At 39.5% G+C, this 27584-nt stretch overlaps 1 protein-coding gene across 5 annotated transcripts; it reads left to right on the top strand.

Moving 5' to 3' along the window:
- Positions 1–17460: 17460 nt before the first annotated feature.
- On the top strand, positions 17461–24363 carry etv5b (ETS variant transcription factor 5b). 5 transcript variants are annotated; one of them, XM_067459292.1, is made up of 13 exons: positions 17461–17635; positions 18971–19118; positions 19280–19364; positions 19478–19525; positions 19780–19830; positions 20708–20831; positions 20919–21206; positions 21572–21858; positions 22167–22229; positions 22384–22622; positions 22705–22812; positions 22974–23944; positions 23978–24363. In XM_067459292.1, the coding sequence occupies exons 2-12, from the start codon at positions 19071–19073 to the stop codon at positions 23208–23210; spliced, it is 1578 nt and encodes a 525-aa protein (XP_067315393.1). In that variant the 5' UTR covers positions 17461–17635; positions 18971–19070; the 3' UTR covers positions 23211–23944; positions 23978–24363. The 5 variants fall into 5 exon arrangements, with proteins under 5 accessions (XP_067315393.1, XP_067315392.1, XP_067315396.1 ...); XM_067459291.1 differs by having other exon boundaries at positions 17462–17635; positions 19277–19364; XM_067459296.1 differs by having other exon boundaries at positions 17463–17635; positions 22705–22806.
- The last annotated feature ends 3221 nt before the right edge of the window (positions 24364–27584 follow it).

Below are 27584 nucleotides of genomic sequence, written 5' to 3'. Positions count from 1 at the left end.
CTCTTTTGTGGAAACATATTCATATTTTTTCATAAATTCTTTGATGAATATGTACACCAGCTATTGACAATTGAATTTAGCTCGATGACATCCGAATCCAACATTACAATCGGCATTGTAAAAAGTGCTATATAAATAAAGGTGACTTGACTTGACTTGAATAGAATGTTCAAAAGAACAGCATTTATTTGAGATAGAAATCTTTTGTAACATTGTACATTTCTTTAGAATCAATTGTATGCATCCTTGCTGACTTACTAACTGAGAACTAACTTCAGACTATTGAACGGTAGTGTAGATTCTGCTAACTAAACAAAACTATTTTCTACAGTGAACAGGTCAAAGCAGTTACTGATGGCGTACAAGATTGGTTCGCTATTGACAAATCCATTTTCATGATAAATGTTTTAGAGGATTCTAGAACGGGAAAATGACATGCAAAACATGGAGGAGTGACTCTTTTTTGTTGGCAAAAACAGCATAAACATTACATAAGCTGCAATGCTTCCACTCACTGACATCGGCCCGAGGGAATGCTCATCCATCATCAAAAAAATATCTAGCCTTAGTTACTCTGCTGCAGACATGAACATGCTCTGCGTGGATCCATCAAAATCTGTTATTTTTAGCGCAGAGGCCTCTCAAATTAAGTCAAAAGTGAGAGATAGATTTCCATGCGTCTTTGGATCAATATAATATATAGTCTAAAAGCAGGGGTATATTTTAATGCCGTTACACAATATGTGCTATAATGAATGGAAATTGTTATGTGGGCCTACTAGAGGCTATAATAAAGAGATGGTGGTACAGCAACATAAGCACAGATGGTCACACATTTGGGTTTCACGATGAGTCCAGTCACCTCAACATGAGCGTGAAAAAAACCAAGCCTGTTACCACATGTCCAGCCTCTTTTTCTGCCTGCTTTACTTCGAGTTGAGCTCAGAGTTCTACACAGAATGTAGAATACGTTTCAAGCACTCAGAAACAAGCACTCAGCCATCTTTAAACTTCCGTTCTTACCCTATTACTGGGGTAAGTACGGGTTAGGGTTACCCCCATTCATATCTTCATAAGATCTTCCCTTCATGCTGTGGAAATACAAATCGGAAGACAGAACACAACGAGCGCAGAGCTGAAAAGGGCCGGGGCTTCATAAGGTCTATATAGAATACATGTCAGTGCACACAAGGATAGTAAAATGTCTGACTGAACAAGACGCTTAACGAAACATAATATCTAAAGTCCCTGTGGAGGTTTTGAAAATCTAATCTCGAGGATCATTTTCATACCCAAGTTCCTGAGTTGGGTGGGCAATAAACTTTACACATGCCAAAGGGGAGAACAATTGCTGCTGTCTGTGACAGGAAGGCCTATGCTTTATTAGTTTTTTCCACAATGTTTTTCACTTTTTCTTGCCGTTAATCATTTGAAGGGTACATTGTAGCCTATGTTTTATAAAAAGCATGTATGTGACTGAAATTACAGAATCGTAAGGAAACTATCTAGATAGTTCAGTGAATGTTTTTATGGTTGTCAACCATATAACATTTAATAAAATTTCCTCAAGAAATGAGCAAGAATAAACCTAGTGTCCTCAATGACTTGAACACAACAAGCTTGTAATCACGACTTCAAAGTGGGAAGTAGGAAATGTCCTGCTACACTATAGAACTTTGACATGAATTGCCTGTCTATCGCCATCTGTGGCTGAAACATAAAATTGCATGTCACTGGAAGAGTAGTTATGTCGTCAATTGAGCGTCAGCACTGCTTTCCTGCGCAAATTAATCTGATGGTTTGGGATCTCTATAGTTAGGAGCCATCTACCAGTGATCACCACATCATATATGCCATTGGATATAGTTCAGATCATGTTTGGCCACACACTCTTGCGTTCCCCTTTTGTCTCTCGGAGGTTGGAGGCCTGATTGCTCAAGAGGTCAATGAAGTTTTTTATTCACAACTGTCCATTTGAAAAAATTGCTAGCTGATTATTTTAAAGAACAATATTTGTTGTACCTCCTTCTGTGAGAATATTAGGTTACTATTATGTGACAAAAAGATGTCATAAGGGTACATTTGAAAATATTATATATATCTATCTATCTCTCTCTCTCTCTCTCTCTCTCTCTCTCTCTCTCTCTCTCTCTCTCTCTATATATATATATATATATATATATATATATATATATATATATATATATATATATATATATATACATATCATCTGAATAAAAATAAAAAATTTAATAAATAAGCTTTCAATTGATGTATAGTTTGTTAGGACAGGGCAATATTTGGTATATATCTTCATTTAACATGATCTGTAATATCCTAATGATTTTTGGTATAAAAGAAAAATCTATCATTTATCAATCTACCATCAAATATACCCATGTGACTTATGACTGGTTTTCTGGTCCAGGGTCACATATACCCAACAAGCAATGTTGTGTTTAAAAAATCTCTAATAGCCGTCCAAACACAGCCCTGACATCTAAGCTAAAACAAGGAAAATTTTACGCTGTCAGTGAAAATGGATGTCTAACCATAGCCCAATATTAGACTAGTCATCTAGAACATGAACACATTGGGGGGGGAAAATAATCAAAACACCTTGTAATCACTGTTGACTCTGCTTTCATGATGGAATATCATCTCACAAGTTATTTTGTGCAAAAACGAAGTAATGAAGAAGTGGGTTACTCATAGCCGGACTATATCGGATCAACCAAGATGGTGAAATGATGGCTATTGCTTGCTGGGTAGGCTTACCGTAGTGAATTTAGATAAGGCAAGAGGACAAATTTGATATTTATTTACTCAATAATGAAATTTTGTTAATTTTTAAACAAAAATATTTCACGTAAGCTTTACATGATGCTTTACAAGCTTTACAAAGGAAGCTTTCATCTAGAAAATGACATGCTTGACATTTCTGCTTTTAAGTCTTTCAAAAATCAGCCCCATAAACAGTCCTTCCATAGAAATTGCCTCACTGTAACCTTGATTTTGCTCTCTTTTTTTAAAGAAAATGTGGGTGGTAATCAACAGTATGCCACAGTTAAGCTTAACTTGTATTTTCCCTTAGGGCTAAAATAGGCTAAAACTTAAACCTGAGGCTTGCACCCACAATAAGTGAATATGTTTAAAGTTCACCCATTAGAATTTGCTGTGTTAACATGTTTCATGTCTGTGTCAATAATAAGCCTATGTGCAGCGAAGCAGGTATGGACATGCTTTCTTCCACTAGACTCCACTAGTGTGTGATAAGATTTCAGCCCTGTTACAGTCCAAATAGCATTATGGTCATTCCCAAATGTGTACACATTAAATGGACACATTTGGGAATGTCCACACACCTCAGCTGCAGGTCAGTGACCGTAATCTTTTTTGTATTTGAGTAGAGTGTCACTGATTATCTTTGTCTCTAATGGAAGGCGATAGGATTACTAACCTTCCACGCAAGCCATCACAGTGATTGAATATTCAATGATGAAACTGAAATGGTTGACTCCCTGATCGCGGATAACCATAATCGGTGTGCGTGTGTTTTGCTGAAGGCATGGTCTAAAGGTCAGTGGAAATTTGACAGCATGCTGATGGCTGTCTATTTTTTAAGACAGGATGTCTACTTTTTTATTGTACTCCTTTATTGGCATGTTTCCTTCTTTTTTAATGTTTAAATGGTTATAACGTTCAGCACTGAACTGCACTATCATCTCTTACAGGTAACAAAATATCAGAATTCGAGGTTATAGTTTCCGAGAACTTTAAATAAGCATATTTGTTATGACACAAGGCCCTCATGACATACTCCATCAGACATAATGTGTCCTTTGTGAGTAGAACATGTTTGAGACCTTTACAAGCCAATCACTGGCGTCTTTTATCAGAAGTGACAGTAACATCACCTCACCACAACTTCTTGTCTATTTTGAAAAGGTCACTTAACTGTAGACTGTATTATTTTTGAGCTTTTTTCTTCCTCCTCTCCTTCCTGATCCACATCCCTATTTTTTAATTTCTCTCGTAGTGTGGAGAAAAATGCGGAGCTGACATTTTCAGCAGCTTGCTCTGTTTCTTCCACCACATTGTAAAAAGATCAAATAGTAACATCAAAACAAAGTGCGTCACTGGAGCACTGGCAGGTTATTGTGAAATGCCATCCGTCATCAGGGGCACACTGGTGGAGTGTGTTGAGGAACTTGCCCTGTGCCAAGTGAGGAGTCCTAACAGAGGTGGTTTATGGCTTTCATCAAAATGGACAGTTGAGATTTATTATATTTAACAGACTTCTTAATGTGATTATAGGCTGGCATACTCTAGATATAGTTCTAAAAATCCTTCTAAAGAATAGCAAAATCCACATCACAACTATAACGATAACAGCACAGGAAAGCAATATTGGAATGATTTCAGAAAGATTTTCCAAGCTGATGAAAAATAAAAAAATATTGACAGCCAATCAGAATCCATTCTGCTTTAAGAGGTTGAGCATTTAAAGTGTTAGTTTACCCAAAAAAAGAAAATTATGTCAATAATTGCTTACCCTAATGTCGTTCGACACACGTAAGACCGCCGTTCATCTTCGGAACACAAATGAAGATATTTTTGTTGAAATCCGATGGCTCATTGACACCAATGTCATTTCCACTCGCAAGACCCATAAAAGGCACTGACGTTGTTACAAAGCCCATCTCACTACAGTGGTTCTAGAATAATTGAAATAGTTAATTAATAATTAGATATAATAATTAGAATAACCAAAAGGTTATGAATCAGCGTATCGATTAATGATTTGGATCGCCAATGTCACATGATTTCAGCAGTTTGACACGCGATCCGAATCATGATTCAATACGATGATTCATAACCGTTCGAAACTTTGTTTTGAAATCGGCCCATCACTATATAAGTCGCTATTTTGTTTTATTTTGCGCACAAAAAATAATCTCGTAGCTTCATAAAATTGTAGCGACGTCTTTAGTGCCTTTATGGGTCTTGAGAGAAGAAATGACATTGATGTCAATGAAGGCCTGTCTGAGCCATCAGATTTCAACACAAATATCTTAATTTGTGTTCCGAAGATGAACAGAGGTCTTACGGGTGTCAAACGACATTAGGGTAAGTAATTAATGACAGAATTTTCATTTTTAGGTGAACTAACCCTTTAAAGTGTCAGTCGACAAAACAGAACAAAGTTGTCCACTGGTGTTGGCGCTATAGTTATCGGTATAGTTATCATCCTTGAAAAGAAAACGGAATACCTGGAGACCAATTTCGTCTGATGGCAATATTCTGTCAATGGCGAGGGCCTGACAATGTCTGCACAGTGATAGTTGGAACGGTAAGGAACGGTTACGGTTATATTTCCACTTGAGCTTGGTTTGGAAAGATTACAAACTGTTCTCACCTTGGAATTCTCGACTGACACTTTTGTATTGCATTCCAAAGGACTCTGATATCAACCCCACTTTGGAAAATGTTATAACCATATCCGTACCGACTGGGCTGGATCGACACAGAATGGAGCAAAGAGAAAGAGCCCATGGCATATGGTCATTGTGAGAATTATGAGAATGCGGTGGTATGGGCAAGTCCAAGGCACCTACCACATCATGGTGGACCGCAAATGCCCACTCAGAAGAACAAAGCAGAGATAGCAGGATACAATCGAGGCATATATGAAGATTGCCAAATTACACAGCAAATTACCTGGAGAGTGGACTCCGCAACAGCGGATAATACACTAGAATGAAGGAGAAGAAGGTAAGAATGGGCCTTAAGGTGCGTTCACGCCATGTCGTAATTATTGTAAACTGAATTTTCTGAGAGCTCCATCTTGTACCATGTGGCCCTTGTACCACTCGACCGCTGCATAATAATAATAATTTTAACATTGATATTGTTGCTGAGGACGTGAACAGCATTGAGAAGAAAGTCACGTTATTTCGTAATTACTGTAATTACGACATGGCGTGAAAGCAGCATTAATAGTCTTTGAAAGTATTCTCAAGAACACAATGGTGTCTTGTTAGTACAAGATATTCACATAGGCATGGTTGCCAGACTTTCAGAAACCACACTGAAAGGAAAGGAGACAGCAAGGAATTTAGTGTGCACTGTATGTTAATTAAAAAAGAAACACATTTGATTGCTGTGCAGTTTCAGCGGCCTCAGTAAACACTCTTTATCTATCACAGACTTGCTTAAATACAGTAAGTGCTGATATACAGTCCAAAATCACACAATACACTGTCTTTGGCTTAATAATTGCCCGACTGGTAGCTCTCAACTAGGTGAAGAGGGCAGTGGTTTAGCTTTGTGTGTCTGTTATATGACAGAAACTAAACAAGAAAGACACAAAACGGATGGCTAATATGTACGGCAATCAAATCAAATGCAACTAAAGCATAAACGAGATGTATTTGATCTCATTAAATACAATTAAAGCATCTGTAACCATTAAAAATAGCCATGTTTTCCTACATTCCCTTGTCCTTCTCTAGTTTATTCTACAATTGAAATGATAAAACCTGAATTATTTGAATTACTAAAACATTCAGTTGTGCTCATAACACGTTATTCCCACATTGACAGATGAAACATTCCATCACTTTGTGACACAAATGGAAAAAAACAAAATGTAGAAATTACTACATTTGTCAGGCTATTCAACTATTCAGCCCTGTTACCAGAAAATAATTAAATAAAATATAAATTCATTGATAACTTCCAACATTTTGTCGCACTATCGTGAAAATGTAGAATAAAATTGCAGCCAGCTCTGTTAATCAGCCCTATTACCAAAAATAGGAAGTTTAGTATTGATAAGCACTTTTAGGATTTACTTATTTTTAATTTCTAGAGAATAACGAAGTCACACTAATGAAGGTATTGATTCCTAATGTCTTAAAGTTTGGTTAGCAGGACTGCAAAAAATGCTGCTCATAAAATTAAACAACACATCCTGAAGGGGATGAACAATACGTTTAAGCAAGCAAAATGAATTTTGAACAAAATGTGTGTTTGTGTGTGTGTGTGGGGGGGGGGGGGGGGGGCATGTTTTTGTGAGATATGAGGACACAAATGTGTATAATGACATAGGTATTACAAGGAGAGGGTGAAATATGAGGAAATTGGCCATGTCCCCACTTTTCAAAATGCTTATAAATCATACAGGATGAGTTTTTTTGAGAAAGTAAAAATGCAGAATGTTTCCTGTGATGGGTAGGTTTAGAGGACAGGAGAAATTTTAGGGGATAGAAAATACGGTTTGTAAGGTATATAATCCATTGCGCCTATATGTAATGTCCCCACATTTCACAAAAACAAACGTGTGTGTGTGTGTGGTTTTGTCTGTCTGCATGTGTTGAACTCCCATCTCTCTTATGCTCCAGTTACCCCGAAGCTTGCTTAAAGCAAGCAGGCATAGCAGTCGTTTAAACACATCGGCACGGCAGCTGGCCTACTTTGGTTTAGTCTATTAGCCAAAGCCGAGTCCCCACACACTCAATCAGCTTTCAGCTGCATTTGGGACAAAGGTTTGGGGGAAGGGGGTTGATGTTTCTAACAGAGGCTCTAACTCTTTCGGGGTAGCTGTTGGCCCTCCTGAGCTCCTGATCTCACTGCTGGAGCCCATGGGCTTAATGTGTTTACTTGCATTTCCTACACCTACCTCATACTCCTCCCCCAGGCAGCCAACAGTCTCCTGCCCCAGCCAACACGGTGCCCTCCCCGGCTTCATCAGCATGCGTGAAAACCAGCAGCTCCGAACACAAGACCATTGGCGAGGGTGTAAATGGATTCAAACAGAGGAATGACAATGGAGATGGTGTGAAGAGACTGCCCCTGAACCACCCGTCCAACAGAGACAGACAGAAATGGAGTGGTAGACAAGTGAGAGGTTGTGTTGGTCAATGAAAAATGTGTCTTTTAACAATAACGGCCTCCCGGAAATGACACTCAAAAGAATTATGCTTTCATATACTGTTATTTTGAGCAACACAGTTATTTTAAGTGGTGACACAACTAGGACATGTCTCATGCAGTTTATTTTAGTAGATGCTGAAGAACTTTCACAGAAAGCCCACACATCTTCTCGAGCTAAACTGACATGCATTAGCTATAATAATTCATAAAATAAAAATAGTCTCGTAAATCATATTTCAAAGGAGTGTTTCTTAAATGATTGATATGAACGATTGCCATTTCTTTTGTATCCATGAAGCTATTTTTGCTTTGTGGGTCACTCTGACTCGTGAAAATCTAGTAGATCTGTGAGTCAGCTCTCTCTCTCTCTCTCTCTCTCTCTCTCTCTCTCTCTCTCTCTCTCTCATGACCAAGGTATCTCCATGGCTACAGGATCCTCAGAGGTTCAGGTTGCAGAAGTGGGTGTGTGGGTAGGTGTTAACTATAGCCGTGGTAAATAAGCTTGAGAAGAAGCATTGGAAATGCAGAAGAACCTAGAGAAGTGAAGATAAATTTGCTAGATTGAGAGTCTTTTAGCAACTCCTCTTAACTCTGCTGCTGTTTTAATGAACGTGAGAGAAATGTAAAATCCTGAATGAAAGAAAAAGAGAAAAAAGTGAGGGGACGTCTGCACTAACTACAATCGAAAGAAACTTTTTACTAATTCTCTTTAAGGGCTCTAGACATTACACATTATTATAGGATTTTTGCATTTATAATTATGCCTTTAGTAAACTATTTTATTCAAAGCATCTTATAATAGAGGAACATAAGCATATTTTCAGAGAACCAACAATATTCATGCCAGGTTAATTAGACCACTAGATTAAAGGGGGGGTGAAACACTCAGTTTCAGTCAATCTCATGTCCATCTTGAGTACCTATAGAGTAATTGCACCCTTCATATCTCCGAAAAGTCTTAAGTTTTATTATATTTATAAAAGAAATATGGGCTGTACCGAGTCTTTCCGGAAAAAAACGAGCGCCTGGAGGCGTATCGTGTGGGTGGAGCTAAAGAATGACGAGCGCACACAAAGCGGTGACGTCCTCAAGCGTGGAGAAACCCGTCTTTCGTTCAGATTCAGCTAATAGATATATGATCCAGAATCGTTTGGAGGCTGAAATAAATTGAACAGGACAAACAGCAACAGCAGGACGTCCGTCTCTGTGGTATGTACTGTATGTGAACATTTGTGTGTCTTTACTCGCAGTTTATGAGGACATGATTCGGTTTATGGACTATTGTATGCGACTAAACCTAGCAGTAGTGTAACGACAATGACTCATGAGTTTAATGTCTCGGGGAATAATTAACTCAAAAGGGATTTAATATTCAATATTCATGAATTTATGAATATAATTTGCTAGTCGTTCATTACGTATTAAAATTTTCCGATAGGGAAAATTGTTTAATTAAATACAAGTAACCCTTTACGGAATTGCTTGAAATTATCCTACTAAGTTTGTCCTGCAAATTAGTTATAGACTTTTCAAATCAATTCTCAATAAGGGATTACTGCTTTACGAGCGCATAAGAAACATTAACTTTACTGATCAGGTCAAGTTCAATATTTCAAATGGTCATACAGTTTACTTTACTAACATAGTAGCATAAGCAGTTAGGTAACGTTAGATCGGAAGTTTCATTGACTTTGTGTATGTGGGAGAACAACAGACTCAACTCATTAAATGTCTTTTGGAGGTTTAATAAACACAGACTAAAAATAACACTACAATTCACACAGAAAGTACACACTAAATATGCATCAAGAGAGTAGAAATATAGATATTAACGAAAGAATACATAAAAGAGAATAATGAATAGACTGAAATTAGAGGGAGATAAAAGAGAGAGAGAGATGAGAGAGATGGGACAAAGAATTAGGGATAAGAAGCAGCTTTTCTTCAGTTCATCAAATACAACCTTCACGGAGTTAACTTGTCCCAACGGGAAAATAACACACCCTCTTTACAGCAGTTTGAATTTGGAAGATAATACTTGCTCTAGTTGTGGCTTCTCGCGTGTGTGTGTGTGTGTTCCGAGTTCCAAATGTCCTGCGTGTCCGGTGGTTCTTTCCGAGGTCGGGAGGGAAGCAGCTTTTTCTCTAGCGGTGCTTCGTGTTCTCCTCCTGAAGAAGTCCCGTGGGGCTAGTAAGTTGATGAAGTGAGGAGCAAAGGGTTGTTGAAGATCGGATTGTAGAAGAGAAGGGTTTTGGAAGAGCTGAGGCCTGTTGGCCCCATAGTGTGGTGGGCCTCGGTTTCTGGTCCCACACAGCACATGGCTCTGTGTCTGGAGCCCCTCCCTGCTTGGGGGGGGGGCGTGGTGGTTCAGCCAGGGAGAGAAGACGAGAGAGTTGGAGAAGTAAGAGAGAGGAGAGCGAGGGGGGCATCCGAGCACCCCTTTTAAAGTCTGGGAGTAGTCCGGCCCTCCAGGGTTAGACTTAACCAATGAGATTGTTGGGATTTCCAGGCGGGAAGTTCCTCAGAAGATTTTATGGCTCTTTGTTTCAAAACTTGAATCAGTGGGTCTCTGACCATTCATATTCTAATTAATGCAACAAACACACACTGCATTTTCTGAATAAGTGATATACATGGAAGTGTAAGTCGTGAAGTGAGCATTAATTTGATAGGAGACATGACATATATGAGGTTATCTGAACTAGTAATTTGTTAAGACAAAGACAAAAAGATGCAAAATACCATACAGAAGAAACATTTTACAAGACAGTTATGTGTTTACATACAATGTCCTGGGGTGCATGTTCATTTATAGATGGTTGTCTATAATTTGAGGTAAAATCGTGTGTTTTACAAGGACTTTTCATGTGGCCAAATTCTTTTGGGCCATAAAACATCTTATCAGATGGTTTCCAGGGTAACGAAGAATCTTTCTCTGTTGTGTTGGGGTAAGGTCTGGTACTAAGCACAAAGCATTCAAAACATATTTGTTAAATGTAACTGGCGATTGTGTGTTTGATTGGCCTGAGTCGCTACAGTAGCAAGCAAAACGGTTTTGCACGTCAGACTAGTGTTACGTTATACATAGAACAACAATAGAGTCCGTTAGCGCATTTGAATGACGAAGCACGCGATCGTGTCGTTTACTGATGTTTACTCACGCGACGAGCCAACAGCATATACATTTGAAGCAGTTTTACTCACCGGCTGCTTCCAAAGCAGGACCGAACCTTTATCACTGGGACCGCTCCGTCAAAAACACACTTCTTTGGAATGATTTGGTGAAGTCCTGACAGCAGTGACTTCACTGCTCAGCACTGAGCGTTGAAGTCGCTTGATGTCACCCATAGGAATAAAGTGGAGCGCGGCGCGGAGTGTTTATGGGCGTGCATTTCCTCTCTCCCTCTAGTCAAGAGCGCGCGCACCCTACCGGGAGAAGAGCCCGTACGGCCCATACAAGGACCTTCCACTCTATTAACGTCAAGCAGACCCATACTCGAAAAAACTCTCCGAAACTTGTGAGAAACCGGAAGGAGTATTTTTAACACAGAAATACTCCATCAAACGTCCAACATTAGTTTTTGAAACTTTGTCTAAGTTTAGGATGGGAATCCAAGTCTTTAACAGTGTAAAAAGCTCAGTATGCATGAAACAGCATTTCACCCCCCCCCCCCCTTTAAGAAACCACACTAGATCAGAGCAAAGAGGGGCAGAAAAGAAAATACACATTAATTGGTTTGTATGTACATTCTTTTTGTGAAGTAAAACTGCATTTCTGTCATGACAACTCTCAGGGCCCTATTTTAGCGAACTCAGTGCATGGCCTAAAGCGCACGGCACAAGTGCACTTAGAATCCTGAATTCTGAACACTGAAAGTGTCTGAATCCACTTTTGCTACTTTAAAAACATGATATTTTTAGAAAGAAAGTGATGATTAGGGTCCACCCTTAAACATAACGGATCAAACAGAAATGTTTGAATGAGATTGTACAAATTCATACAAATTAGCCACCAATTCGGCAAAATAAAAATACTTAAGAATTGGCATGAGATTGTGTTATAACTTGTGTTATAAATTGATTGTGTTATAAATAGTGTTATAGCCTATTTTGTCACAACTCAATCTTTCAGTAGAACAACGTATTTCTTTCTGGTGATGTATGCCAAACTTCTCCAATCTTTTAACCACAAAAATGTAGAAGCTTGCATCCAGATCTGTCTTATCTGAACCAAGTCCCCACCCTACTTTATTTTTTATTTTTCAATAATCCATTTCACTTGGATATTTATCACAATATGGGGAAAAAAGATATGTTGCTACATTACTTTAATAATATCCTCCTTTTCTAATTTAGAAAAAACAATCAAAAACTGGCTTTTTTTGGTCAAGGCTGATATCCCTGTCAATGAACCTGCTGAACAGCTCCATTAAATTAAGTGATAGTGCTCCTCATAACCTGAAATTAAACAGGTTGCCATAGCTTTCATCAGTGTTCCACGCGACTTGCTGCAAGGCCACTCTAAATATAGCTCTCAAACGCCTCTATTATATAACAATATGCTCTAATTTCAATTGAAATGGCACCATGCTGCAGTACTAAACGTATCTGCCTTTTTTTGTAAACTGTAGCCAAAGCAACTTCACATTTCTGTTGAGTCATTGGCTTTCGGTCCATGAACGTTCATCTCTGACTCATGCATGAGGCTGAACTTTTTGTTGTTGTCTCAGATCGAAAAAGCAGTATGTTATTAATTGACTGTTAATATGTTCCAGAGCCTTGATCTGCTGCTGTGCTGGGTGTGAGTCAGTGTTTGTTTTCTTCTTTGAGGAGAGCTAAATTCATTTCACAGTCCCTGGTGTGTCATACTATACAGGATACATCAAACCTGTGATTGCCTAGTGCTCCCTGTAATTGAAGGGAACGATTCTCTTTCATTCAAAGCTGTAATTTTGCAAATCTCCCTTTGATTGATGACGGACGAGAGTGGTTATGTGAATGTGTGTAAAGGGATATGGCAGCATTTAATCAAATAAATGCATCACAAATGTTTAATTGTAAAAAGGATGACATTTATGGGACAGATAAAATCTGGGTGCATCAAAAAATATATATATATATATATAATAATAATCCTAGTGATCAAGTAATCCTATATCCTTAACTCAACCTGCTTGCAATCACATCTTTCTCTATAAAGGGAACATCTGATTGGTTCCTGCTGTAAGCCAATAAGCTTGCTGATCAACCTTCAAATACTTGGGCATCATTTGTTGTAGCAGTTGCAGCGCCCTTTCAGAAACCCTCCCCCTTCCCCAGCTCCACCTTTATAGATCTGCTACGGGTAATTCATGTACGCTATATAGCAGCACGTCTCACTTTCTCCAAACAGTGAGTTATAAATGAAATGGCAGTAGCAAGTCCCATGTGCTCTATAGCAGCAGCAGCACTAGCAATAACAGCAGCAGAAGCAGCGTAACAGATCTAATCCACCAAGACCAAAAGTATCATCAGTCATATCCATTACCATGCCAAACACTCTGAGGGCCCTATACCTAACTCGGAGGAATGTGGCGCCAGGTGCGAAGCAAATGTTTTCAACCTGACGCAGTTATCATTTTCACGTCCAGCATCACTTTGTTTAAATAGCAAAAACATTTGTGCCCAATAGTGCGTTCATGGGCGTGCTGGTCTGAAAATAAGGTGTGTTCAGACGCATTGTTGGTGTGTTGTTGTTTTGAGGCAACTGAAAAAGACTTTTTTTGTGTTATTCAATATGCGCCTATAGGTGGGTGCACAACATGCGCACACTCTGCTTGTTACACACACAGGGATGTGCAGCAGCAGACACATGCCAAATATTCAACAAAAAAGGATTACAGTGTAAAATATTATTATTGTGTACATAAAGATAAAAATGCCTACATACCATCATCCATATTGCATGTATAAAAATGACCTCTTTGATGGGACAAAATTGGCTATTAACAGACTTCTTAATGTGATTATAGGCTGGCATGCTGTAGATATAGTTCTAATAATCCTTCTAAAGAATAGCAAAATCCACATCACAACTATAACGATAACAGCACAGAGAAGCAATATTGGAATGATTTCAGAAAGATTTTCCAAGTTGATGAAAAAATATTATTATTAAATAAAATTGTATGAATTCATACAAAATCACCATCGGGTAAAATAGTTGTTTAATTAATATTTTAATTAAAAAGGACATGGTCAAAATAATAACATGGATGAATTGTTTTATAATTAGATCAATAACATCCATTTAGTAAAAAAAAAAAAAAAAAAAAAAAAAGTTTTTTTGAAAGAAGCCAAAGTGACACTTTGTCCTTATTTGTGTCTTGTAGATGATGATGTTTATGGGATTTTTGACGTGCACTATATTGCCAAAGGTTTTAGGACGTCTGCATTTACATGCACATTAACTTTAATGACATCCCATTCTTAATTTGTTGGGTTTAATATGGAGTTGGCCCACCCTTTGCAGCTATACAAGCTTCAACTCTTCTGAGAAAGCTTTGGACAAGAAGGCCTCCATGGCTTGCAGTCTCCCCTCTAATTCATCCCAAAGGTGTTCTGTCTGGTTGAGGTCAGGACTCTATGCAGGCAAGTCAAGTTTCTCCACAAAAAACTTGATCATCCATGTCTTTATGAACCTTGCTTAGTGCACTGGAGCACAGAAATGTTGGAACAGAAAGGGGCCATCCCCAAACTTTTTTCCACAAAGTTGGGAGCATGAAATTGTCCAAAATATCTTGGTTTGCTGAAGTATTAAGAGTTCCTTTCACTAGAACTAAGAGGCCAAGCCCAACCCCTGTAAAACAACCTCACACCATAATCCCCCCCCTTCACCAAACTTTACACTTGGCATAATGAAATCAGGCAAGTACCGTTCTCCTGGCCAAACCTAGACTTATCCATCAGATTGCCAGACAGAGAAGCGTGATTCGTCACTCCAGAGAACTCGTCTCCACTGCTCTATACTCCAGTGTTTTACACCACTGCATCCAATGCTTTGGATTGCACTTGGTGTTGTGAGGCTTGGATGCAGCTGCTCGGCCATGGAAACCTATTCCATGAAGATCTCTTCGCACAGTTATTGCGCTAATCTGAAGGCCACATGAATTTTGAAGGTCTGTAGCTATTGAGTCTGCAGAAAGTTGGCAAATTCTGCATATGTGCGCCTCAGCATGCGATGACCCCAATTGCTTACACTTTGTTTTAATACCACTAACAGCTGAACGTTGAATATTTCATGAGTTCACACTTACATCAATTAAATAGAGTAAAGATTATGCATATTTGGCGTGCTGTCCAGGGGAGGGCTTCGGGCTCTGATTTTTGCCCAAACCCAGAGTGGAAGTGACTTTTGACATTATAGTGTATCTCCTTGATAAAAGCTGTCATTTGGCCAACATGTCCATCTATTGTTACATCTTAGTAAAGTCATATTCATGCACTCATAACTAAATGAGTGCTTGCTTACTTTCCTGTTTAAAAGTTTGAAGGTTGCTTTTCTTCTTGAAGAGGCCTCCATTTGTGTATGTGTGTGTGTGTGTGTGTGTGTGTGTGTGTGTGTGTGTGTGTGTGTGTGTGTGTGTGTGTGTGTGTGTGTGTGTGTGTGTGTGTGTGTGTGTGTGTGTGTGTGTGTGTGTGTGTGTGTGTGTGTGTGTGTGTGTGTGCGTGTGAAATATAATGACATTGGTATGACATAGGTATTACAAGGAGAGGGTGAAATATGAGGACATTGGCCTTGTCCCCACTTTTCAAAATGCTTATAAATCATACAGGATGAGTTTTTTTTAAGACAGTTAACATGCAGAATGTTTCCTGTGATGGGTAGGTTTAGGGGCAGGGGCAGTGTAAGGGGATAGAAAATACAGTTTGTACAGTATAAAAACCATTAAGCCTTTTGAATGTCCCCACAGTGAGTGAGAGAGAGTGAGAGAGAGAGGGGGGGGGGGGGGGATGACTCACCTATTTACAGAGGGGTGTAACATTCACATTGCCATCGACACAGCAGGAGTGTGCACCATTTTTCATTCTCGTGCACACATTTTGTCTAATAAACTGTATTAGTGAACAAGCTAAATGAAATCCTAATCAGCAATTACAAAAAAGTATGACATTAGCTGCTGACACTTAACTCCAGACTTTGAGGAAGCTGTTAGCCATTATGCTCTTTCCACCCTGCACAGTAAATGTTTTGTTATTCAAAAAGACCAATATTTAATTACTTGAGCAGAATATGTTTGTCAGTTTTTGGAAATCTGCAGGCTTAAGAGACTTCCAGCACACGCATAAGTGTTTTTTTAATTTTTATTTAATGTCCAAAGTAGACAGCGTAACCAATTTACAAACATTTTAGTAAGAAGTAGGCTAAACAAATAAATGTATGAATACTTTATTTTCTTCAAACAGAAACCCTCTCCACGATACATTGCAGCCCTGAAAATGTTTATTATTCTATGGCCGTCATGCTCCCACAAATAGAGTAGTATACATGAATTTTAAGATTGAAATGAAATTAATTGAAATATAAGTATATAGAAGAGTAGACATATTAGCTTTGAAGGTTTTAAGGTTGTAACCTATAAGTAGGGAAAACCAGAGATCAGACATCACTGTCTGATGTGCAGATGTTTCTTTGAGGAACAGGCATGAATAATAGATCAGACAACAAAGTGTTCTCTCACAGTGGAGTTTCCCAGCAGGCAGCAACACTGATTTTATAATCTCACTATAGCCTTCCTATTGGGGATAGTTATGGTACCATGATCATTTAAGGTGGTATTCATTTGTCTGTTTATTGTGCAGGCTCAATATAGCCTAAGTGATCTGTGCATTGGTTTTAGAGAGTGAGCACAAACAGATATAATGTGGGGAAATGTTTTTGTTAGAATGAGATTATCACAGAGGATTCCAGTCATTGTCCAGAGTGACACGTCCACTCTTCTGTCACCCAAGATAGAGGTCAGTGGTTTTCACAGCTCCGTCAATAGTCACACTGAAAAAGAAATGGATTAGACTACTGTAAACATGCTCCCCCTGTCCCTTTAAATTGTTATATCATATATAATTAAGGATTTAAAAAATAATTAAAAAGTAGGCCTACTATTGGCACAGTTTTTATATAGTAGTTTTTATAATTTTTGATCTGGAATCTGGGACTGTAACTTTATATATAGCCTAAAATCACAGTTACTTATTGCGCTGCATTTATATTAAAACATCACTTAGAATACAATTCAGATCGGCTCCGCAAGTTTAAATCCTCAGTTGGACATTCACTCTCGTTTCGCTTCTGGCCCTTTAAAAGTCTCTTCGCGGTGGAGAAACATCTGGTTGTTGAATGAAACTCAGTCATTCATAAAAACAGGAGAGAATCCTGCTCTGATTGGCTGACTACAGCCTAACGATCGCATAGGTAATGTAGAGACAGCTATTGGTCAATCCTTTGAATGACGTGACGGACTACCCAATGAGCTTGACTTACAGTGTTAAGCCGATGCTCTTGGAAAAGCAAGCGATCCCATTGAGAAAATTTCAGTCGCGTCAAGCTGAGGGAGAGTGCGAAACCTAATAGTTGCAGCAAAAGCAGTCCGTGTTTCTCTCTGGGATTTATCAAATCACTTTTGTTTGTTGCAAAAGCAACGGATTTAATCACCGTTGGGTGAGTATATTTTCCGCGCTGCTCTAGCGTTGTATTGTTTATATGACCCGGTGCAAGTTTCATCTACTCTTATTTTTATAAAGTTGTATTACTTAAAACGTCGCGTTTAGTTTTGCTGGCTCGCACGCCATTTTCTTTGTTGTGCATATTTGGCAACCATTTCCAGTTGTCTGGGGTTTTTCCAGTACTTTATGGAGCTTATTTAAACTTAATCATATTCGCAGTTTGCGCTGTGCAAAAGCCATATGCGGTTTGACGAAGTGCTTCTCGCGCGTTTGGTGTTTTTATGAATGGAACGTCTGAGGTTTCTTTGGGGTAGCGCGCACGAAGGATCAAATTTCACTTCATTGAGAAAAACAAGCGGCCGAGGAGAGGAGGGAGGGGGAGCGCGCGGCGATAATGGGCGCTGGGGGGGAAGGGATTGAACTTCTTGAACTCGCTCTTACCTGTTAACTCGCTGTTGTAATGCTATAATCTCGCTTTACTTATTCAACAACTATAGCTTCCGCTGACCGCCTTTATTATCGCCAATAAAAATCTTTAAAAGCACAAACTCTTCTTTTTCAGTATGAAATGTGCATACGCACGTTCCTCGTGTTTTATAAAGGTCTGATAAGCTTCAGGAAGCAATAATGTTTAGCGATGGATGTTTAATTTGTTCTTGGTCCAGAGAGGTTAGGCGGTGTTGGCTGTGAGGTGTTTTCTTGGCCTCGCGGCTGTAATACGATTTTATGGCCTGAACACTTGCGTCAGGGAAAATAAACACACGTGTGTGACGAAGCGTGAAGAATAGCTTGGCCTTCATTATTTTATTCCTATCCTTCCACTATTTAAATCCAAACCTTATCTGTTTTAATAAAAGTAGCATCATTATTATTATTAAACTATCACTTTCGTTTAGATTCTTAGTGTCTTGGATAGTCTCATAGGCAACAGATGGTACTGTATGGTTATGTAAGGACCCCCATCTGAGCCTTAAATGGTGTGTGTGAGAGAGAGAGAGAGAGAGAGAGAGAGAGAGAGAGAGAGTGTAAGTGTGTGTGTGTGTGTGTGTGTGTGTGTGTGTGTGTGTGTGTGTGTGTGTGTGTGTGTGTGTGTGTGTGTGTGTGTAAGTATAAGTGTAAGTGTCCTGCACTAATGCAGCACCCTTCATCTGAGCAGGAGCTGAGAGTGAGTGTTACACAAACAAACATGTTAGCTGAAGTTTTCACAGATCAAAGGGACAGTTGGTCCCGGACTGTCAGGACCCGGGACGGTCACTGACAGCTGCATCAAATCCTGACAGGGTGCTTGCCTTTCTCTAAGTGCCACTTTTCTCGGCTCTTCTTCCGACAGGCGACGATATCACCCGTGGGCCCACCCCCCTCTTTATCCCTGTTTATTCCCGTTTTCCGTCCTGCTGCAGCCCCTTAGGCCGCAGTGAGAAGCAAGCGACATGGACGGCTTTTACGACCAGCAGGTCCCTTTCGTGGTGCCCCCAAGTGTACGTCTCTGCTTTAAGTCGTCATGCCTCATTTTCTTCACTTTGTGACTAATTCACTTTTTAGATATTTTACTACAGAATATCCATTAAAGTGAATGGCTGTACACAGTGATCACTTGTTCCAACTCTCATTATTTGATCTCGGTCTTATTTTACAGAAGTCTCACATGCAGGAACACATTTGCAGAACTTTCAATGACCGAAAAAGGAAGTTTGTTGACACTGAGCTGGCACAGGATACAGAGGGTAAACAAATGAACATGCAATCAATCCATCCATATCTCTTTAAAACACATCCTTTAACCCAGGCCCAAACAAATCACCTTGTTTATTCACAAATCGATCATTGTGTTCCACAGAGCTCTTTCAAGATCTCAGCCAGCTACAAGAGATTTGGATAGCAGAAGGTATGCCAACAGCTCTAGAATAATCTAGGTTATGGAATATATTTCATATCTACTGTTAAAGCACAACTTGGTGGTTAATGCATCATCCTAGTGGTTGATTTCTGGGGCTTCATTTAAAAGGCATAAGACAACATGGCATATATAAACATGCAAATTATTTATCGTCATGCTAAATATTTCATGCCTTTATTCACTGACTGTGAAGCAGGTTTGTAAGCCAGTTAGTATAAATTGTTTTCCTTCTCCATGTGCAGCCCAGGTACCCGATGACGAACAGTTTGTTCCAGATTTCCAGTCGGATAACTGTGAGTACCTTTTGAATATTCATGCAGCAAGGAAGTAGGGTTGTTTGGAGAATAGCATATAGAACTTGCCTTTATGAATTATAGAAACTTCTGGCATATAAAAAACATTTATTTATTTATACTGCACAAATTATTAGCACAGGGTATTTTGCTATGGACATTATGAAGTGTTTTGAGATGTATTGTATCTTCCTCTTTGAAGAGTTTCTGTGCCAAACCTGATTCCTAGTCATGAGTTTAAGATGTTTCTATGGTGTGTGTGTGTGCGCGCGCACATGTGAGGCCCAGTCTGCCGCTGCTGTGCTGTAACTCATGGCAGCCTCCAGCTTGGTGACATTTTAATGGGGCTGGATCCTCGGTGCGCACACACTCTGGTTATTATGTGCTGGTGAACAGTGCTCTGGCTGTTTCCCTTGTTAGTTTTTTCTTCCCATTTGGCTCTGAATAACTCTTAATTGTGTGCATTTTCAATGGTGTCAATGGTGTTTATTGTAGAATGTGAATGCACATGGATGTGTTTGCATAGAAATTGTGTGTGTGAGAGGGTATGTGTGTGTTTGTCTGGCACAAGTCCTCTTATCTGGCATCGTGCCTGTAGCTCTCACAGGCCCCTCTTTCACCACAGCTGGGCAGTGGGGCCCTTTTTCCATAGGAATCACGTGATAGTCTGCGAGTTCTAACTTGCGGCCTCCTTTTCTAGAGGGAAAGGACTTTTTTTCTCCCACTTTTAAAAGGTGTAGTTGCAGTACTACATATTTATCTGACACCAGAAACATATTAGGTTAGGTTCCTGCATTTTTGGTCTGGCATTTTTGTTCATGTAGACACAATGTATTTGTGCCACACAACATTAAATGAAAAACGTTTGTCTCTCTAGTGATGTTCCATGGACCTCTTCAAACTAAAGTTAAGAGGGAGCTGAGCCCAAGCAGGGAATATTCCCCCTGTGGACAAGAGCAGAGACTCTCTCCATATGGAGAGAAGTGCCTATATAACTACAGGTATATATATTTTTTTGTCCTTTCCCCATCTTTCCCATCTCCATATTCCCCCTCACTCATGCTTTATTTATATTTTGTCAATTTTAGTGCCTTCGACAGGAAGCCATTTTCTTTCAACAAGCCACTGACTCCTCCTTCTACACCGGCATCACCCTTCGGCTCCTCCACCAGCACAGCAGCACATCATGTTCAAAAAAGAGCGATGCCACCAGGCCAAACTCAGACACAAGGACTGACACACTTACCTGTCCACAACCACAGTTCTACCCCACCACATCATAGAGCACAGACTCCACTCCACAGTCAAAGCCCACCTTTCGCTATGCCCTGCCCACCTGTCAATCACCAAGATGCCTCTTACAGTACAGACCACAGGTATGAATTATGACATCTTGCATTTTCTTATTAGGTTGTTTTTATTTGGGTCACGGTGAACAATTTTTAAACTCATTTCTATCTTTGCCTTCAGCTTGAGCTGTTCGTGCATGTTAAAAGTACTGTAATGAGCTCAGCTTGAGCTTTTCATTAGGCATTATCTTGTTAAAGATGCCACACTGACCTGAACATCAGTTCTATGTTTATCCCATTCAAGTCTCTAGGTTTAACTAATGGAAAAAAGAGCTTTAACACCACACTTATATCTTTGACGTGAAACTAGTGATCTCCATTGCCCTTGATGTTGTGAATAATGCCTTCTCACATCTTTATCCCTCTCTTTCCCTTTCTCTTCGTCTCGTTAGGTTCCACCGGCAGCTTTCCGAGCCCTGTCTGCCGTTCCCACATTCCGATGGCCGTTGTCAGACATCTTACCCGCACACCCGTGGCCATTTTCATCGACATAGCCGCCCCCCTTATCATCGGCAGATGTCAGAGCCGTTGGTGCCAATGCCTCCCCAGGGATTCAAAAAGGAAATGGTGGATCCTCGTTACAATGAGCAGGGTGTGCAAAACATGGGACCTCCTCGTGCACCGTTGATCCACCAAATGTCAATCAAACAGGAGCCCAGAGACTTCGGCTTTGACTCAGGTGGGTGTAAATATTTGAGATTTGGGATTCAGTCCGTGAAGCATGTAGTGCTGTAAAGAGAAATCCTTTAATTCCGACTAGGTCGACAGATGTACTGTTGGCTGTGACACTGTAAAAGCAGCTAAATTTCAAAAGGTGTACTTTTCAAAGTCACTTTTACACTCAAGATGAAATCTGCATTGGGAAATATTTTTCCCTGAAGGGAAATTTCCAGTAGCGTAATGAAACACTGATAACCTTGAACTCCCAAGCATTATATATTTTATTATTATTAATGTGATTTTTATAATTTTCTCATTGTCTTGCAGAAGTACAGAATTGCCAGTCGTCTTTTGGCAAATCAGCAAACTTCTATGGCGCCAACAGTGAGGGTGAGGCTTTTATCAGTTTAGTTTAGTTTACTATTTTCTTGAATTGTAGATTTTTTATTGAGCAACAGCTTCTCATAAGTCTTATGTTATAATGAGACTGTCCATATTAAATCCGTTTTTTTTTTTTTTTTTCCTCTGGCTGTTGATTTTGCAGGTTTTGGGTATGATGGAGAGTCCCACCTCTATTATGATGATGCGTGTGTGGTCCCAGACCGCTTGGAGGGAAAACTGAAGCAGGAGGGTGGAGTTTTCCGGGAGGGTCCTCCGTATCAAAGAAGAGGGTCTCTGCAACTCTGGCAGTTCCTGGTCACTCTGTTGGATGACCCATCCAACAGCCACTTCATTGCTTGGACTGGCCGTGGGCTCGAGTTTAAACTAATTGAACCAGAGGAGGTCAGTGTGTTATGAAAGCCAATGGCAGTTTAACCCATTTATTTCAGCTAACAAGCAGTATTAACACTCAAATTTTTAATAGGTTGCTCGCCGTTGGGGTATCCAAAAGAACAGGCCTGCAATGAATTATGACAAGCTGAGCCGCTCCCTGCGTTACTACTATGAGAAGGGCATCATGCAGAAGGTAAAGGCACGTTCACGTTCCAATGTCATTTTTCTTCTTTCAATCCCTTATTTAGATTGTAGTTCCCTCATTTCCTTTAGTTTGTACAATCCACCCCATCAAATCATATCAGTTTTTTCCAAACAAGATTTTTCTAAGACATTTCTCGTTCTCTTGTTCATGTGCAGGTTGCTGGAGAGCGGTACGTGTATAAGTTTGTATGTGATCCTGATGCGCTCTTCTCCATGGCATTCCCTGACAATCAGAGGCCCAGTTTAAAGGCAGACCCCGAAGGGCTGCAGGTTCCTGACGATGACACTGTTCCACTCTCACACTTTGAAGAGACCAACAGTGTCCCTTATACAGCAGATGCCAGGGACCAGTGCTTAGTGGGGCCATCCTTTCCTGAAAATTACGCTTTCTGAACTGCTTCACTACCTCTGAGCGGACCAGAACTCTAAAATGCATCCTCGCACTCCAAATGCAGCTCATGTCGAATTGTAATCGCTCCAATGAGGAATCTGTAACGCCTGCTGAAAAGTCTCTAAACTTTCTTGCCACATTTTTATTGTTCATATGTTTGTTACTACACCGGTTCCATGATGGAAAAATGTTTGCTTTTTTAAATTTACACACACAAAAAATGTAAAGGGACACAACAGTATTTTTCAGTATAACCTTATATAAATAAGTGTATATTTTCAAATATGGCTTTTGTGCACTGCTTGCTTTGTGTATTGGGCCTTGTGTCTTTTTTTCAATGCTCTGTTTCAGTGAGATTTTTAGAATTGACAATGCATAATGATGCACCACAGGTTGTGTTGTCATTATCAGTGTATATAGCTTTGATTATAATCTGGAAAAATGCACAATTTTTCTCCAGTTGGCCAAGTAAAATGCTTTATAACTGTTCAGAAATGGCTATTCCTACTGCTTTTGTAATGTAATTTTTATGGCTTTGGGGCAGGGTAAGAATGGGCAAAAAGATAGGAGGGGAGATGAAAAGTGAAATCTATGTATATTATGAGTATATTTTTGCTAAAGCAGAAATGAATTGCATAGTATAAGCTGTACAACAGACTTTTATCACTTCTAATCTGTTCTGTTTGTACATGTGCATGTGTGTGAAATTGAAAACCAGCTCTTGATGGGGGTGTGTGTGGGGGGGGGGCTGTCTTGATGGGGGTGTGAGGGGGACAAGCTGTCCAAACTGAAAAGTCTGATTGCTGATTGAAGATCAATCATGGTTGTGTGACCATTAACTGTTCACCAAATGATTAAAGCAATGATGATCTTTACATCTGATCATTGTTCAGTAGTAAACAAGCATGGCAAGAAACCCCCTAGCTCTTTCCACCTTCACTGTCAACCTTACTTGTCTGTCCTGGGTACAAACAGACCCCTAGTTCTGTTTCACTGTGGATAAAACCATTGTTGTTTCATTGTCTTTTGAAGGCAATTTCTTTAAAAAAAAAAAATCTTAAGTACAGTTTTGGTGTACAATTACAGATCTGTATTTTCTAAACTATAAGGTACAGGATAAATAAACGTCCATAAACCGATATGGTTCTTTTTGGAGATAGTTTGTTTGGTTGTTGACTCATTTATAGCCAGTGGCACATCACCTACACCTTGAGAACATATTTAGGGTAAATGAACAAAGTAAAGAGCATTATGATGGCTCATTAAATTCTCCCACTTAAGGCTGGAATACACTACATGACTTTTGCCCAGATTTGCAGTCTGCACAAACTGACGCTAGTTGACAAAAATGGCCATCCCTAAACTGTTCTCTCAAAAAGTTTAGAGCATGAAATTGTCCAAAATGTCTTGGTATTATGATGAAGCATGAAGAGTGTCTTTCACTGGAACCAAGCCCAACCCCTGAAAAAACAACCCCACACCATAATCCCCCTTATACCGTTCTTAGTACCGTTCTCCTGGGTTCAGACTCATCCATCAGATTGCCAGACAGAGAAGTGTGATTCATCATATTTCAAAGTACAAGTCTCCACTGCTCTAGAGTCCAATGGTGGCGTGCTTTACACCACTGCATCTGACATTTCACTTGGTGATGTAAGGCTTGGATGCAGCTGCTCGGCCACTGAGCTAATCTAAAGGCCACACAATGAGGTCTGTAGCTTTTGACTCAGCAGAAAGTGGACGACTTATGTACATTGTGAGCCTCAGCAGGCACTGACCCCACTCTGATTTTGGATGGTTGAGTTGGTGTTTTTCTCAATTGCTTCCACTTTGTTATAAAACCACTAACAGTTGACCATGGCGTGGAATATTTAGTAGTGAGGAAATTTCACGAATGGACTTTTTACACAGGTGGCAGCCTATCACGGTCCCATGCTTGAATTCATTGAGCTCCTGAGAGCGACCGATTCTTTCACACATGTTGGTATTAGCGTCTGCATGCCTAGGTGCTTGACTTAATTCACCTGTGGCCATGGAAGTGGTGGAACACCTGAATTCAATGATTTGGAGCGGTGTACCAATTTCTTTGGCAATATACAACAACATTGCCAAAACAATCCCCTTTCACACGGATCCACGAAAACAACTAAAAACACTGGAGCATGCTTCCATGCCTGCTGGATCCATCTGAACAGGGATAATTTTGCTATCTTTATTCATCTGTATGCAAAAAGCCCAAAGGAAAAATGCTGTTGCCCCTCAAACGCTGTTGTCATGTAAATAGATACTGATAAACGCATAAAAAGATTTCCGTTTTTAGTTGAAAACGCTGTCATATAAACAGCCTGTGTGATTTCATCCAGTCAGAATATCAAACATGTTGATTTTTTTGAGCCGATTTTAGGACACATTGTTTACATGTGTCATGCTTCTCCTAGCAATGCTAACCACGTTTCTGCATTAGTTTATGTTCTTATGACTGGTAGTGTGTGATACTTAGGTGTTCAGTTGCCAATTGTTTTAATATCTATTCAGATGTTAAAAGTTGTGTAGAGTATTCCAGCTTTTACGTTTAGACTATTTAATCGATTTGGCACATTGAGGAATCTCATTTACGTGCACCTGTGATCTTTCCAGGAACCTCTCAGTTTGAATACTAAACTGTAACTCAGCAAAGCCTGTGTAACGAGGCGATGTAAAGTAGCAGGGTATTGCATAACCTAGTGACGCTCATTCTCTTTCTTCTCTCCTCTCTCCTTTAGCAGGGTTGGTCTTAATCCTGCTAGTGACCTTGTTCCATGGAGTCAGAGAAAAGAAGAGTTATTAAGCTGTGATACACTCTGATCATCATAAAGAAATTCAAGCTAATTGAATGCTTGATGAAAGATAAAGTGTAACATTTTTGGTGCCAAACCACAGAAAAGTTACATACTTAAAAATGCATTATTCTTAGAGACTGAGTATCATTTACTGTTATACAACAGTTCCAGTACTCAAATCCGATTGGCTGAGCGGTGTTATAGGTATAACAACACTGGGACGTTTAACTGATCATATTAGTCAGTTTCTCTCTGTTCCTATGTGACCAGAGCTGAGTGGAAGCCAAACAAAGATCGTTTCTTGTTTGAAATGTAAATGACTTAATCAATTACTTGTTTATAGAAATGTTGTATAAGAGCAATATCACTCTCAGAATCTTGCTGAATATCCGCTCAGCTGTTATAAGTTATCCATCAAAGTTCCATGGATGTTAAAGGTTCATTGTGGAACCACGGACCTTATTCAGAGCAGGTCCATGACAGGTGATGAATCTCAATCTGCATACTATCGACATTAGTAATAGAGTGGTGCAGGTATGATATCACTTTGTAGGCCATCTGGCACTTCGCAATGGTTCTCTCGAGAAAAACCCAAAAAGATTCTCCAATAGGATTTTGGATTATCACAAAAAACAAGCTCTGTGATCAACAAAAGTTTATGATACTTACAAGTTTTGTCCATCAAGATAATCACAGATGAACACAACTTCTATTAATTTTGAAGCCTAAATGCAGTTGCCAGAAGCAAAAGGCTAAAGGTAAGCTATAACAAACTACACCACGGTCCCGAGATTTCAAATTCATCATCACAGATTCCGACAACTCTTTCAGTCTTTCTCTGAGTTAGTTTAAAAGTAATGAGTATAATGAGGCTGTAAAAGCGAATTAAGTTTACCTTTTTAGAGTGAAGATGTCTCTTCGGATTTGAGAACTTAATCTCTTTGACAGTCTCTAGTCCCATTTAGCCACTTATTTGCAACTGCCTTTTTCAAGACTCGTAACAGCTTCAAAAAAATCACGAGTGGGGTAATACTGAATGTGACTGTATATTGAGCTTGTGTTCACCACAGACCTTATTTCAGCCATTTAACCAAAACCTTGTTCAAAAAACCTACTTGGACATGGGAACTGGAGGTGCTAAAATGCTAACTCGTTTTGGCCTACAAAGTGATGTCATACCTGTAGCAATACTATTCAGGGTGGATAAGGTGGATAGCAGGCACATTGGGATGTGGGGCTGGTTTTCAATGGCATCTGATGTAAAAAAGCTGTATTAAGCTCTTAAATCACTATTTTCCACAGCTCTTGTTGTCTGGAGCTTTTTGTAGCCTATACTTAAATATCATGGAAAGGTATTTGCAGGGTTTCTGCCGCAGAACAATTAAACAAACAAACAAACAAAGAAAAAACATAAATAACAGTAGAACCCACTGAAAGGATGTAGGCTATGTCCATGTCCATCCCTCACAGCCTCGCTTTCATTCCCGTAAAAAATGTTTTTTTTCTTATTCTGCTGTGATTGAGAAACCTACGGTAGATTTTTAAAGGTGTGTTATG

This window comes from Pseudorasbora parva, chromosome 12 (genome assembly GCF_024679245.1).
Source record: "Pseudorasbora parva isolate DD20220531a chromosome 12, ASM2467924v1, whole genome shotgun sequence".
NCBI lineage: Eukaryota > Metazoa > Chordata > Actinopteri > Cypriniformes > Gobionidae > Pseudorasbora > Pseudorasbora parva.
The sequence above is the reverse complement of the archived record's forward strand: the minus strand, read 5'-3'. Positions and strand labels throughout refer to the sequence as shown.

Coding starts and splice junctions, on each gene's coding strand:
- etv5b (XM_067459291.1), top strand. CDS start 19,071: ATGGACGGCTTTTACGACCAGCAGGTCCCTTTCGTGGTGCCCCCAAGT. Junction 19,365..19,477: donor GCTGGCACAGGATACAGAGG/GTAAACAAATGA, acceptor TGTGTTCCACAG/AGCTCTTTCAAGATCTCAGC. Junction 20,832..20,918: donor AAGTGCCTATATAACTACAG/GTATATATATTT, acceptor TGTCAATTTTAG/TGCCTTCGACAGGAAGCCAT.